The 12,848-nt window shown below is 40.9% G+C and overlaps 1 protein-coding gene across 7 annotated transcripts in view; it reads right to left on the bottom strand.

Moving 5' to 3' along the window:
* The window catches only part of CDC42BPA (CDC42 binding protein kinase alpha), a 193,859-nt gene that overhangs the window by 5,729 nt on the left and 175,282 nt on the right, over window positions 1–12,848 (bottom strand). For 4 of the 7 annotated variants that reach the window (XR_012774874.1, XM_075496539.1, XM_075496538.1 and 1 more), the window contains 2 exons: window positions 1,550–1,667; window positions 385–542 (listed from right to left, as the gene is read on the bottom strand). Coding sequence is in view for 6 of the 7 variants with exons in the window: in XM_075496539.1 (XP_075352654.1) it covers window positions 385–542; window positions 1,550–1,667 (276 nt within the window). In the remaining variant the exon portion in view is untranslated. Of the gene's footprint in view, window positions 1–384; window positions 543–1,549; window positions 1,668–6,674; window positions 6,861–7,000; window positions 7,070–7,113; window positions 9,000–12,848 lie in introns of those variants that run through there. The other 3 variants (XM_075496543.1, XM_075496542.1, XM_075496541.1) reach the window with 3 other exon arrangements.

A 12,848-nucleotide genomic window follows, 5' to 3' on the forward strand; every position in this document is an offset into this window, starting at 1 on the left:
GCACTCTGACTACAAAATGTCTCCTGTGAAATGGTTGCTAAGATAGCTTAAGAGTCTACAAATAAAGGGCAGAAGGAATATCACCAGTTCAAGCTGTGATAGGTCACTATCAAGCTGTTACTCTACTGGGCCAGTATTTTTGGGAGCCTCGCTACCCATGTATCTCCACGCAAGGAGCACAGAGAGCATTTTCTGCATGTTAAATACCAGGACCAGAGTTGACACACTTTGACCGAAGTCTTTTGCCAGGATGCCTTGAAATACAGGAAATCCAAGTCTTCATTGTCAACGACTCCCAAACTTGTAGCCAAACCCATGACAGAATTTAACTTCCTCATCTTTATCAACACACTTAAATTTTTTCCTCTTTCCCCTGTCACTCACCTCTCGCTCATAGTCCCTTGTTGGTGCATCGCTGCCTTGGTCCAGGCCACCAGAGGATAAGGAACCATCTGAGGGCGATGCCATAGGCTGACGCTTTGCTCCGTAGCTACCTCCTGAGAATTCCCTCCGCAAAGCACTGCCATTTTGTGCAGACGATCCTAAAACAGGCAGAGGAATTAAACTGTGTTACAAACGCCCACCTAAGGTACTATAAATTTGTTAGCTGTTTCTCTGGTTAGTTCTGCTTCCCTCCAGCATGTCCCAAGATGCTCAGCTCATGGCTTGGACACTGTACGGGCTTTTATCTTGTCTGCTGCCAGCAGCAGTTTTTCCTAAGGATTCTCTGGTCCCTCCCTTGGCATGTCAGCACTGGCACGTTTTACCCAGCACAGACACAGTCACTATGTTCCCGACGAAGACAGCAGTTGTAGAAAGTGCTGTGGTGGCAGCCTAGTTCCAGTGGCCTCTTTCCCAGGGAGTAGGTGGGTTGTACCAGCAGGTACAGACTACAGCAGACCCACACGCTTTCTGCAAGCAGTCAGTAATGTGCAACAAACGCAGCGTGTGCCACAGGAAGGGAAAAAAAACCTAGAAAAGTTGGGACACCAGTCTTGCCTCTATTTTCCCATGGTCCATTATTTCAGCACTTGCCTGGTCTCAGCACAGGTCACTGTGCTGACGCTGGCACACAAAGGCAGCATGGCAGCACTAGGAGAGGTGTTTCCAATGCAATGCCACTCTTCCATACCAGCAGCCAGTTTTCTATTGCTTTCTCTTTGCACTAGCAGCAAGAGAGGCATCGAGCTCTACGCAGTTCAGCAACAAAGTTAATAACCAAGGAGCTTGTGAACAACTTGCCACTGATTTAAAACACTTAAGCAGCAGCAAAGTAGTCCCAAGGGTAAGAATGTAATTTTAATTCTAACGTCAGTTTTAAAAATTTGACAAATTACAAATGTGGGACTCTCAAAAGTGCTAGCTACTTATTCATGTGCTCCTTTGAAAGCAAGATTAAAATACTGTGCTTGCCCTCAATGGGAATACAGTCAGCCATCACTTCTGAAAATCCTGTCTAGTGGCAGTATGGATAGAAGCAAATGCAGGTAGCCATTTCCCTAAAATAGTTGTGCATAGACTCCAAAGCCACACAGTTCTGTTTGCTTACGTGCTGCTAACCCACTGCTTGCGCTCATCGATCGTCCTGGTTCTGTGCGGGATTTCGTGATCGATGGGATACTGACAGAGCCACTGAACACGGTTCGACTTTCCTGAGGCCGAAGATTCTGCAATGCAGACACACACAATGACAAGTTTACTTATTGACTGCTGGTTCAACCTTGGATGTTATGAAGGAAGGCCCCAAAATAGATTAAAACCCCCCACCTTACCAGAGCTGAATTATCTAGGCAGCAAGTCAGCAGAATTTGCAAAATAATATTCTGCAGTTTAGTGCAGAGACTGGAAGCACACGCAACGCGATAGTCAAGTGCTGAATTACATGGACATATGCAGACAACTGAAAGAGTATGCCTAATAATTCAAGAATTTCCTCTAAAGGATAGTTTGCAAGCCTAATTAAGCTGCTATAGATATATTCAAGTTGTATCGCATAATGCATTCTTTCTGAACACAAGCTTCCAAGGATCTTATTAAAATTTCTCTCTTTGAGGCCATCATTTGTGCCATGCATGTGTAACTTTCTACAATAACCATGTTAATCCCTAATGCCTGCAGAGTTATGAACACATAGTGGATCAATCTGTATTTCAATTACTTATGTAATTCTGAAGGTATTAACAGCATTATTCCAGACCTACAGCAGTTGAGCCAAAGTGAGAATCAGCCTCCTGTTTTTTCAGCCTGCTCAAAGAGGATGACCAGAGCACATGCCACTGTTTTTCTATGTGTTTTGATCATCGCTCCTGTTTTGCATCCTGAGAGTTCCCGTGTGATTTTCTAAACTGGTAAATTACTGGACTGAAGTCCTTTACTGAGGGAGGAGATAAAACACAATTTCTCTACTTGGATATGGTAGTTCCTTAAACATAAGTTGTCTTTAAAACAAGGGAAAAAGAGTACTTTGAAGTGAGTTGTGGGAGATTTTATTTCTGCTTCTGTTAACTTACAGCTGACCTTAGGGGAAAAGGCTTCTCAGCTGTATATGAGCTGTATATGAGCCATCTCTCTGTATATGAGCTGGCTTCTTAGCCCAGAGGAACTTTCTAATGCCCGTGCGTATCATTTCATCTCTGGCTAAATATGAGACTCCATCCTGCTCCTAACATGATTTACACTATTAAGTCATTAGCATTAACTAGAATTAGGTTTAGGGAACCTTTACAGACGCAGAATGTGAAAAGAACTGCAGGTAGCTCTGAGCATTACTTTATTTCCACTTTACAAAACACTCCCTGCAATAACTGTTAATTTCTCCCTATTTATATTTAATTATTTCCCCATCCTCACTCTGAGATAAAGTAGCCACACATAAAACAACAGTTGCAATTGCAATGCCTTTTTAAGCTAGGATGTTATGGAAATTTCAGACCAGAACAAAGATTCCACCCCCACAAGGGTATTCTCAGAGACCCTCAGATACTACCCATTTCTCTATCTGTATTTTAAAATGGATAATTAAATAGAGGCTTTGTAATGAACAGATTTTATACAGTTCAGACTTTATCAGATGATTGTTACCAACCTGCTGTCAATCCAGTCTTACAATGATCCTTAGAGTCATTGCTGTAACAGACCCCTTTGCTCTTACAGTCAACCCTTTGCTTCACATTCTCCCAGTGGGCTAGAAATGGCTGATTTTTAACATTCAGCAAACAAGAAAGAATTAAAATCTTTCCTCCTGTTCCCAGATCTCTCTCAAACACCAACAAAAGAGAAGCAGAGACCTTACGAATGAAAAAGCCCTGTTTAATTCTCCTCTCATCTGTTGCTGCACTATTCTCAATGAGGATTTATACCTGAAGGCTTAAAAAAGTCTCTTAAATCATTTGTGGGATCATACTGCTGTCTCTTGCTTACCCCCCCCCCCCCCCCTTTTTTTTAATGTGAACAACCAACCTATTTTGTAGGACAAAATACTAAATTTCTGCTCCTGTGTCCTTCACCATGCAATAAACAATCTGAGTTAGAGAGAAGAGTATGAGCATCCTGGCTGTACAGAAACAATGGAGGCTCCCCTGACAATACGCAAAGGAACTAATGGGCTACGGAGTAAGCTACTGCTGTGTTTTGAGAAAAAAGGAAAGCCAAGTGCAGCACCATGCAAACATGTGCGCTGAGGTTAGTACACTGGAGTTGCAAGGAAGGTCTTTTGTACTTGTATAAACCTAAAATGGTCCATTTTGCAAAGAGAACAATTATGCTTAATGATAAGGCGATTAACTTCCTTAACAGTGACTGAGCAGAAAATGTACAGGCATCAGGGCAAGGAGGGAATGGGTGGGTGCGTGAAAGAGGCTCATTTATTTTAATAGTGTATTCTAACTATGATTATTTTTCATGACCTCAGTTTGCAAAGTCCATGTAATTCCTTGTAGAAAGTTTCTCCACAAAGCAAATCTTCTGTTGTTCTTTGCTGTAAAAATAAAATAAGCACATGCCAGAGACCCTGGCATTTTGGACCAAAAGCCCTGGAAGTGATATGCACATGATGCAGAAAGGGGATTCAAAGAAAGGGGATTCAAAGAAAAATAAACAGCAGTTATTTGCAGTAGTTATAAAGCAGCAAAATGCAGCAAGTTACAAATAAAGAGAAAAAAAAAAGAAACCTGAGCTTGCTTTACTTAAAGAGACAAAAACCCCTCATTTTGAGCAACAATTAAAATCCTAGCAGGAAAATTCATTCCCACTACTGAACCGAATGGAGAAAGGCGAGAGAAGAGAAAAAAAATCAGCAGCAGAGAAGCTGCTTGCTGCGCAAAGTTAATCACTGTGAAATAGGGTGAAAGACCCAAATTAGTTCAGTGCATCCCATTCCCAGCCAGAGAAGGGAGCTGCTGTGGAGCTGTGGGTTACGTACGTGCAATCGCTCTGCAGCGTTACCTCAGCTCTTGCACGCACACTAACTGCTCCCATACTGCCTTCTCAGGCAGTGGGGGGCAAGAACATACATATAAGGTCTAACTAAACAGTTACCACACCTATAGGAAATTGTTTGCCTATGTTTCTCTGTCCATCATGCTGCTTGTTGTGGTTTTGGGCTTTTTGTTTTTAAGTAGTGTTCTGTTCATTACATTATAAACCTGAGCTTTTAATTCTTCCATGAAATAATATGCCAGAATCTAAAAGCCTACTTCAATGGGTCATTTTTCAACTCCTCTATGGACTCCATGTGGGTTTTCTTCCAATATCCCATCCATACCTGGGACCACGGTCCCCTCAGAGGGAGTGCTACCCTTCTTACACTAAAATCTCCAAAAACAAAGGGGGGGGATGGACAGACATGAAACCAAAGCTCACAGCCTTGCTTTCCATACAGCTTGCAGCACCCCTACCCTTAAGCCACAAAGGAGACAAATGCTTTTCTTCATACAAGACTAAACCTCTAGTGCTCTAAGGATCTAACAGGTACATGATCTCGACACTCCAGGTTGCCCCCTTCACTTTTTTTCTCCAATTTATCCTAGTAGGCTGCAACATTAGGATGAAGGATGCTCCTAAAGCAAAAGTTAAGAGTTACTGTCTGAAACACCAGAGGTCATTCCTTACTGATCCCAAGGAGACTACTCACATGAGAAAGGGAAGGTAGAGGGTGGGTCACAGTCTGGTGACACATCACTGCATATTAAGCATAGAAAATTTTATAGTACAGTTGGATTAAAAAAACCCTGTTTAAAACTAGAACTGAAATACAGCTTCAGTGACCCTATAATGACCCTCTAAGAGAGAAACAAATTTTAGATTGGCTTAACAATGTTTTTCTTTGCATTTCAATAGAGCACTCCTCTTGTATATTTGCATCTCTCCTCCTACCAGAAAAGCCACGATGCATGCAGACCTGTCATCACAGGGCACATTTTCCAAAATGCTGCAACTTCATTTTTGAGTATTAATGGTTGTGACAATCGGGACTTCACAACAGTGACACGACCATGCACGTGACCAGGCAAAGCTTAGCTGTGCAAATTTGTTTTGGAGCCATATGGAAGGGATTGATTTTCCTCCTGCTTTTTTAAATTCTCTCTAGTGTTGTATGGAGGTATGTATCCAAAAACCTTCCCAGTGATAGGGATCTAGAACAGCAACCAAAAGGCACTCAAAGCAGTCTGGCGGTGAAGGTTTGCCATGCGCGTCTGAAGGGTGTCCACAGGCCACAGAAACCAACAGCAGTGTTTCCATTACAGCAGTGGGCACGGCTCAGACCCAAACAAACCCTGAGCAACCACCCACCATCACGTACATCTACCTCACAGATTATTCCCCATTTGTCTGCAAACCTGACCCAAGCAGGCCACAGCAGGTACGCAATTACAATGCACAGCATGTACTTCTGTGCCTGTTTTAGTATGGCTTGTATTTCTGTAGGACCTAGCAACCCCCGCATAGTCAGACCAGGATGCATCATACAAGAAAAACGAAAAGACCACTTCCATCCCCCCAATTTACATTCCAACTGGAAGGATATCTATAGAACGGTATCTTACCTCAGCCTCTGCTTAAAACTACCAGGATTAAGAGGATCTACATCAGCAAGTTGCCGTTATCTTTAAATTTTTATCTTGGTTGTACATGTTCTAATTTCACTTATTTAACCTCGAAACTGTCTGAGGCACAACCTGTGCCTGTCTCTCTCAATCTATGTACAGGACTGTGCAAAAATTCTTGCACTCCACATGATTTCATCATAAACAAACACTTTGAAAGTTTGGTCCAACACAGACAGATCCAGAACCTTTTCCTAATGCAACCTGATACACAGCATCCTGCCACTGACTGCTGGAGGATGAACACCGTGGAACAGAGAACTTATCATTCAAAACTCCCACATCCTTCCTGGTGATTAAAAATGCTATTCTCATAGCAAAATGTTCAGCCCAGTTGTTATACGCTTCTTTTTTTTTTTTTTTTTTTAAAAGCCATGAAGTATCTGTTTCTTAGCATGTCGGAGCTGTGGAAAGACCACAGCTGATAGCGGAAAATAAGTCAGCTGGGACAGAAGAAAGTTAAGGGATGAAGGAAACCGCTTACAAGGGTTTTTCTCCCATGTTAATAGCCAGGCAAAAGGAAAACCACACAGTGTTAGTAGAGTGAACACCTGACTCAGCCGTTCATACCCTCAGAGTCATAAAGTCTGGAGTAGCGAGGACAGAGCGTGGAGGCGGGGAAAATGCAGGGTTTATGGAATCGTAAGAGAGGAATTTTTCAGCTGAATTAACAGTCATGTGGTAGATGTGCTCAAAGTTGCTCGGAGAGGAGATCAGACGGGAGTGATGATGAGGGAATTGATAAGGGGAACGCTGCTATCAAAGACAACAGAGAGAGAAAGCAATGAAGGATGGTTGTACAGGTTACATCGGCAGCAGCAGTCCGCAAGAGCAGTCAAACACTGAAGGACAGCCAGACAGCAACCCTGCTCGCCCATCACCACACCGGTGCTTACATTGTCACCCCCAGTCCTCTGAGCACCTTCCTTACACGGTGTCATACGGGCCTGCCGCCCTTGCTGTTGCTAAAACATTAAAAACAAATAAAACTTTTAACTCATTGGGAATGGAATCTAATATTTATTATTATTTGATATTTCAAAGAGCACCACAGTTGTAAAAGGTGCTTTACAGACAGTTGAGAAGCATCAGTTCCCTGCCTTGAGGAGCTTACAATCTAAAATAGACATAACACAAACAAAGGAAGGTGAACACAGGTGAGATGGTGTGGGGAGAAGAAAAGATGAGAATACACAGCAGTTAAAGATCGTAAGAGATTTCCTTCTGTTATTCATGCACTTTAGCGATTCCATTAAAATGAAGTATCACCCGTACAACAAACACAGAGTATTTCTAACGGGAGGGAACAGGGTTTCGACAGGATAGGGACGCAGGTCGGGTGGGAAGGTGACCTAGCTAGTGTCAGACAACTGGGACGCTTCACCCTGCTGTAGACAGACGACAAGGCCTACGTCTGTCTGCACACCGACTTAATCCTCGCAGCGCTTTAGTGAGGAAGAGACTTGGCGCTGCCGTCTCGGCGCTGCAGAAGACTAGGCCCTTAGCAGATAAGGTGCAAAAGCACCGGGAAATTCAAATGTTTTTATTAGGCCAACTGAGCAATGTGCTCCCAAAGTGTGACGTAAAGAGAGAGAGGGGAGAAATAATCCTGCAAATTAAACAGAAACAATTTCTAATTCATCTCTACAGAATGTGCTGACACAAATGCTCTTGTAATTTAAAGTCATCTAAATCCAGTCTTAATGGAAGAGCGTTTCAAAGCTTGGTCTCCCTCCCTGTGCCATCCGTACACGTTCCGCAGGTCAGCCTGCAAGGGGATGGTTTGCCCAATGGCCACCAGCACATCAAAAAGCCTTTTGTAATTTCTAATTTTCTCTTCCCCTTGTCCAACTGATTTCATCACCTTAAAACAAACAGATCTGAGTAACATTAGAAATGTTAGGACTTAAAAAAATAAAATATGGTAAAAATACAGCTTACCCCTCCGCTAAACCTAAGGCACTACTTTTTGTATGTGGAACGTATTAAAGTCTGGAAGAACATTAAGTCACATCCCAATACATATTATCAAACATTATTGTTACTGTTCTCTTCATTTCAGCTGGTAAAATCCAACTTTTTTTTTTTTTTTTTTTTTTAAACACACAGTTATTATGAGGCTTTGCATGTTAACCAAAACATCAATTACCACATTATGGCATATAAGACATAATATACATTAAATTGTTATTAGTGAGTTTAGCAGCATCTAAATACCAGCACAAGAAGCCACCATTCCAAGAATGGTCCAGGAAAGCAGACTTTGCTGAGTTATCCGCTCACAACAGAGAACTGGCAGCAAAGCCAGCTACGTTCCTAAAAGCCAATAAGGAAGAAAAAGGGAGTGTCTAAAATCACGAGCTAAAAAGCAGAGGGTAGGCCAGCTGCAGACCATGAAAATATTTAGCCAGCATTCATGAATGTGAGAAAGCCACGATATGGCAACGTTTTTAAAATGATCCCCATGGAACTTTCTCCATGGACTCCACCATTAGATGCACGCATGGGGTTCCCACTTTCTTTAAAGAATACCAAATATGGGTAAGTATTCATTTACTCTAGAAGTTTCTCATTTGAAACAAGCAAAGCTTCACACATTATCTAGAATGGAAGTATAATGGCTCATGTATAATGAGGTCAAACTGAAGCATAATGTTCAAATATAATGGCAGTCAAGACTAGCTTTTGAATGTAAAATACTTAGGCATGCAGAATATGAAAGCAAAATCAATCCTGTACATCTGATGTACACAGAGAGGTGGTCTGTGCTGCAGTAAGTGCAGTTCCAGATTTCAGATCTTCACTACAAAGGAGCATCCACGATAAAGTGGCTTCAAGGGACAAGAGGGCAGAAGGGAGGCCAGACTGTACGGCCAGTTAATTGGTGACAGGCTGCTAGGGAAGAAAAACATGTAAACAAATAAGTTTGGGGATATACTAACAGGAACGATTCTAAATTGTACAAAACAAGACAATGACCCAGATCTAGTATCCACATCAATAAAATACAAATACGTACTGATTATGGCTCTGTTAATAGCAAATAAGAACTTCTGGTTTCTGTTGCGTTGTAGCCCACAAACTTGCTTGTCAAAGCCCTGAGTAACTGCTCACCATAAAGAAAAGAAGGATGCAAATTTACAATTGCTTGATAACCTAATATTTTCTCTCTTAAATCTGATCTCACTCTGAGCCTTGGGCACTTTTGTTTCTGCCCAAACATAGGGCTATACTGAAGTCAAGGTGTCTGTTCATGGAGAGAACAACGTGGGACTAGGCCAATAGACTGGAACTTGCCATAAACATATCTCACTCTTCCATGTCACGTGCCTCTTGCATGCCAAGAGCTTGGAAACAACGCACAGAGAAAGCATCTTTTCCCCTTGTGTGGCTGCATCAGCAAGGGCAATCACATGCAGACAGGTATGTTGCACAAATGTAGGCAGCTGATAAAACATATCAAACAGCCTGACAGAGTTTAAAACATTCCATTTATCCAATTTTCATTTTGTACATTTGCAACACAAATTAAACTCTCTAAAGGTGGTCTTTTAAAAGACATCATTAAGAACAGTAGTGGGCAGAGAGCAAGCAAGCTCCCGTTGGCCCTGCATCCACCAGGCAGTTACGCCACGGGTGAAGGCAGCGCAAGTGTATGTCCCCTCCTGCCCACTGACATACTCCAGCCCAGCCACGCAACAGCCATCGCTACCAGTCCTAATTCTGTGCTTCGTTCAATTTTTGGCATTTCCCCTGAAAAAGGCAGCAGAGGCAGATTAGTGGGACTGCAGAGGTAAGTTTTGATTGGATTCACATTGTGTATATAAAGTGAATAGGTATATATTCATAAATAAATATAAATACATACATATATTAAAAAATTGTCATTTGCTTTATAAAGTTCATCCCTGGATGCTAGATAAAAGCTAGGCTGAGCTGGCTATTTAGTTCGTGACAACCTCATCCAACACAGAGATTAAAATGTCTCTTCTCCGTTAAACCTATTTATTACTAAGGACCCTTCTGCCTACATAGCACTATACTGACTTCAGTGAAAGATCATGCTGGATGAACAAATTTGTATCAGTAGATCCAGCCAAATTTGAAATTGCTCAAATAAGTCAGAGGAAACTTCAAATAAAAAGGCCCACTCCATTCTTTCACACACTTTCTGCATTCCAGTACCTCATAAAAAAAGAAGCTGTATCACCTAAAATAGTTGGATGAAGAGAATTTGAGAAAACTATTAGCCTTGCACTACTTGTTCCCCCTAGTGGTAGCCCTCTTTAAATGCAAAAATGTATTTTATTATCCGCTTTCATAAACAGAAACAGGCATTCGCAAAGTAAAACGCTGCAATCTTTCCCGTAGTTCTTTAAAAATAAATACTTTTTCTTCGTAAACATACTAATCTATTTAAAAATACAAAGATGATGCTCCAGCTGCAAAAACATCACACATGCTAAGAAGCACCAAAAAAATAGCTATTCACCTTCTTGGAACAAGGTATGAATCTAGTGAAATAATTCTATGTCCTTGTAAAGAAACCAGCATAAAGATGAACGGTACACAGGGTTGGATGAGTATTCTTTACCTTGTGTACTGATTCTCCAGGAAATGTCCTCTATTTCCATCCTCTCTTTTAATTCTAAATTTATCTTTCAAATAAAACATTAGACTCAATACATGACATCATATGCACGCACAACTCCTTTTCTTCTATTTTTGTGACTGAGAAACAAAGCAGGTAGTTTGGAACAGACTAACTGAAAACATTTTCTCAAATAACTTAGTCCAGCCAAATACCTTACAGGAAGCTGTTGGTAAAGAAAAAGCTGCCTGGACTGAAGTAGCTCTTGACAGAACATTTATTTCCTAACCTCAAGTTACACTTTCAAATTCACACACTTCCAAGTCCCATGATTGGGACAATTCTGTACCCGTTAAGTCAGAAATACAAATACAATATGATATTGCAAGGAGCTGCTGGAAAAATACACGTCAAATTTGCTTTATCTGCAGTGACATCTCCCAGCATTAAGGTTGATACCTACTTGCAAAAAAGGAGTTTTTAATAGGACCTTTAAAAAGAAGCTGCAGCAGTGGAACAAGTGCAGAAAGCAATTCTATATTGTACACATTTTCTAATGTCTTCCCATCACTTTGAAGTGTGGAAAGTGACTCATGAATTTCTTTCAAAACATCATATTGATTGGTAAGAAGCAAAGTACCAGTCCTAACTTCAAATATGACCTTTGAGCTAATACAAGGCTTGTGTAATTAGAATGAATTCAAAGCTAAAAGCCATTTAGAGATGACATAGCTGAAGAAATATTAATCCATGTAAATCTAGAAAATCCCCTTTATAGATAAAATCATTCCTCATTTTACACTTGCCAGAGGTGGGGCTTGATTAAGAGTCCTTGCAGCTTTTGATTCCCATGAACTTTCAACTACTGACGGTGTGAAATGGGATATCTTTTGCCCTACCTTTAGCAGTAGCAGATTATTTTCTCTGCTTGAGGAGAGCCAGAAATATTTTAAAGAACACGCCAGAAATGGAAAAGTGAAAAAAGGTTCTGATCTACACCCTGCCCTGAAGCAAATTATCATTCTTTGTTTCACATTAGACATATGTATACTCACATCCAGGTAAGATAAACACTACCTGCCAACTTCCCTTGGATTTGTCATGTGTTTTCTAGAAGCAGCTCCTTCATCATTTATTCATTTATAAACATGAACACACAAGGTTGTTTTTTACTCAATTGCACTGAATATGTTTGTTATTGAGAGGTTTCTCAGAGCGTCTCTAGTATGAGATTTAAAGTAAATCCTTTCCTTTCCTTGCATATGCTCATCTAAGGAAAACACAGTGCCAGAAGGGCTCATGTACAATGTGCAGACTTCACAGTAAAGTGCAACATAAAAGTACCATTTGCTGCAAAAGTGAGGTAAAACGAGTATCTGGAGACCAGAGGTTATACTCCTAAGCTCCTAAATTACTGCAACTGCATGGCACGCTTTGTTTTCCAGTCTTACTGTAGTTTCCTTTGGGCTTTTCAGCATTTGAAAAATCCCAATTTCAGCATCTACTTCCTGCCTTCTGCACAAACTCCAAGTAATAACGATGATCATTTTAGACAGCACTTCTGTACTAATGCCTATGTCTTATGGTGGTACTCATATCATTTGTTTGATATCATATCATCTGATCCTCCTTACAGCGCTAATTAGCATCTTCTGAATCACATCTGTGTCATCATGGACGAGTTTAGAAAACAATACAGAACCTCACAAACAAGATGCTCAAGGTAGCTTGAAGCAAGCAGTATTATACTCTCCTGTGAACATAATATTAATTGGTCTTTAGCTCATGAAAAATTTCAGTAGCTTCCAGGTGAGTATTTCCTACATAAGGTTTTGTGGAAATGAACATGTGTGTGTGCTGTTACATGTTTTCTTTTTCCATTTTTCGACTTAAAAGGTTAGTTTTTATGCAAGAAGTTTTTTTCACTGAGACTAGTTAATTTGGAGAGAAAATGAAAAAAAGCATCTTTGGCATGAAAAGAAATTTGGGCACTACACACTGTTAAACTGCTACAGTTCCGCTGTCTGAGGAAAAGAGGCTGTAAAGAGATAGGCTAAGTTGGAGCTAAAGATGGGAAGAGAAGAAAGGAATTGAACTATAGTTCACGGAGAAAGGAATTTCTCTTTCCATTCCCATAAAGAACACAGGCCCAA

Source organism: Mycteria americana, chromosome 3, assembly GCF_035582795.1.
Source record: "Mycteria americana isolate JAX WOST 10 ecotype Jacksonville Zoo and Gardens chromosome 3, USCA_MyAme_1.0, whole genome shotgun sequence".
In the NCBI taxonomy this organism is placed as follows: Eukaryota; Metazoa; Chordata; class Aves; order Ciconiiformes; family Ciconiidae; genus Mycteria; species Mycteria americana.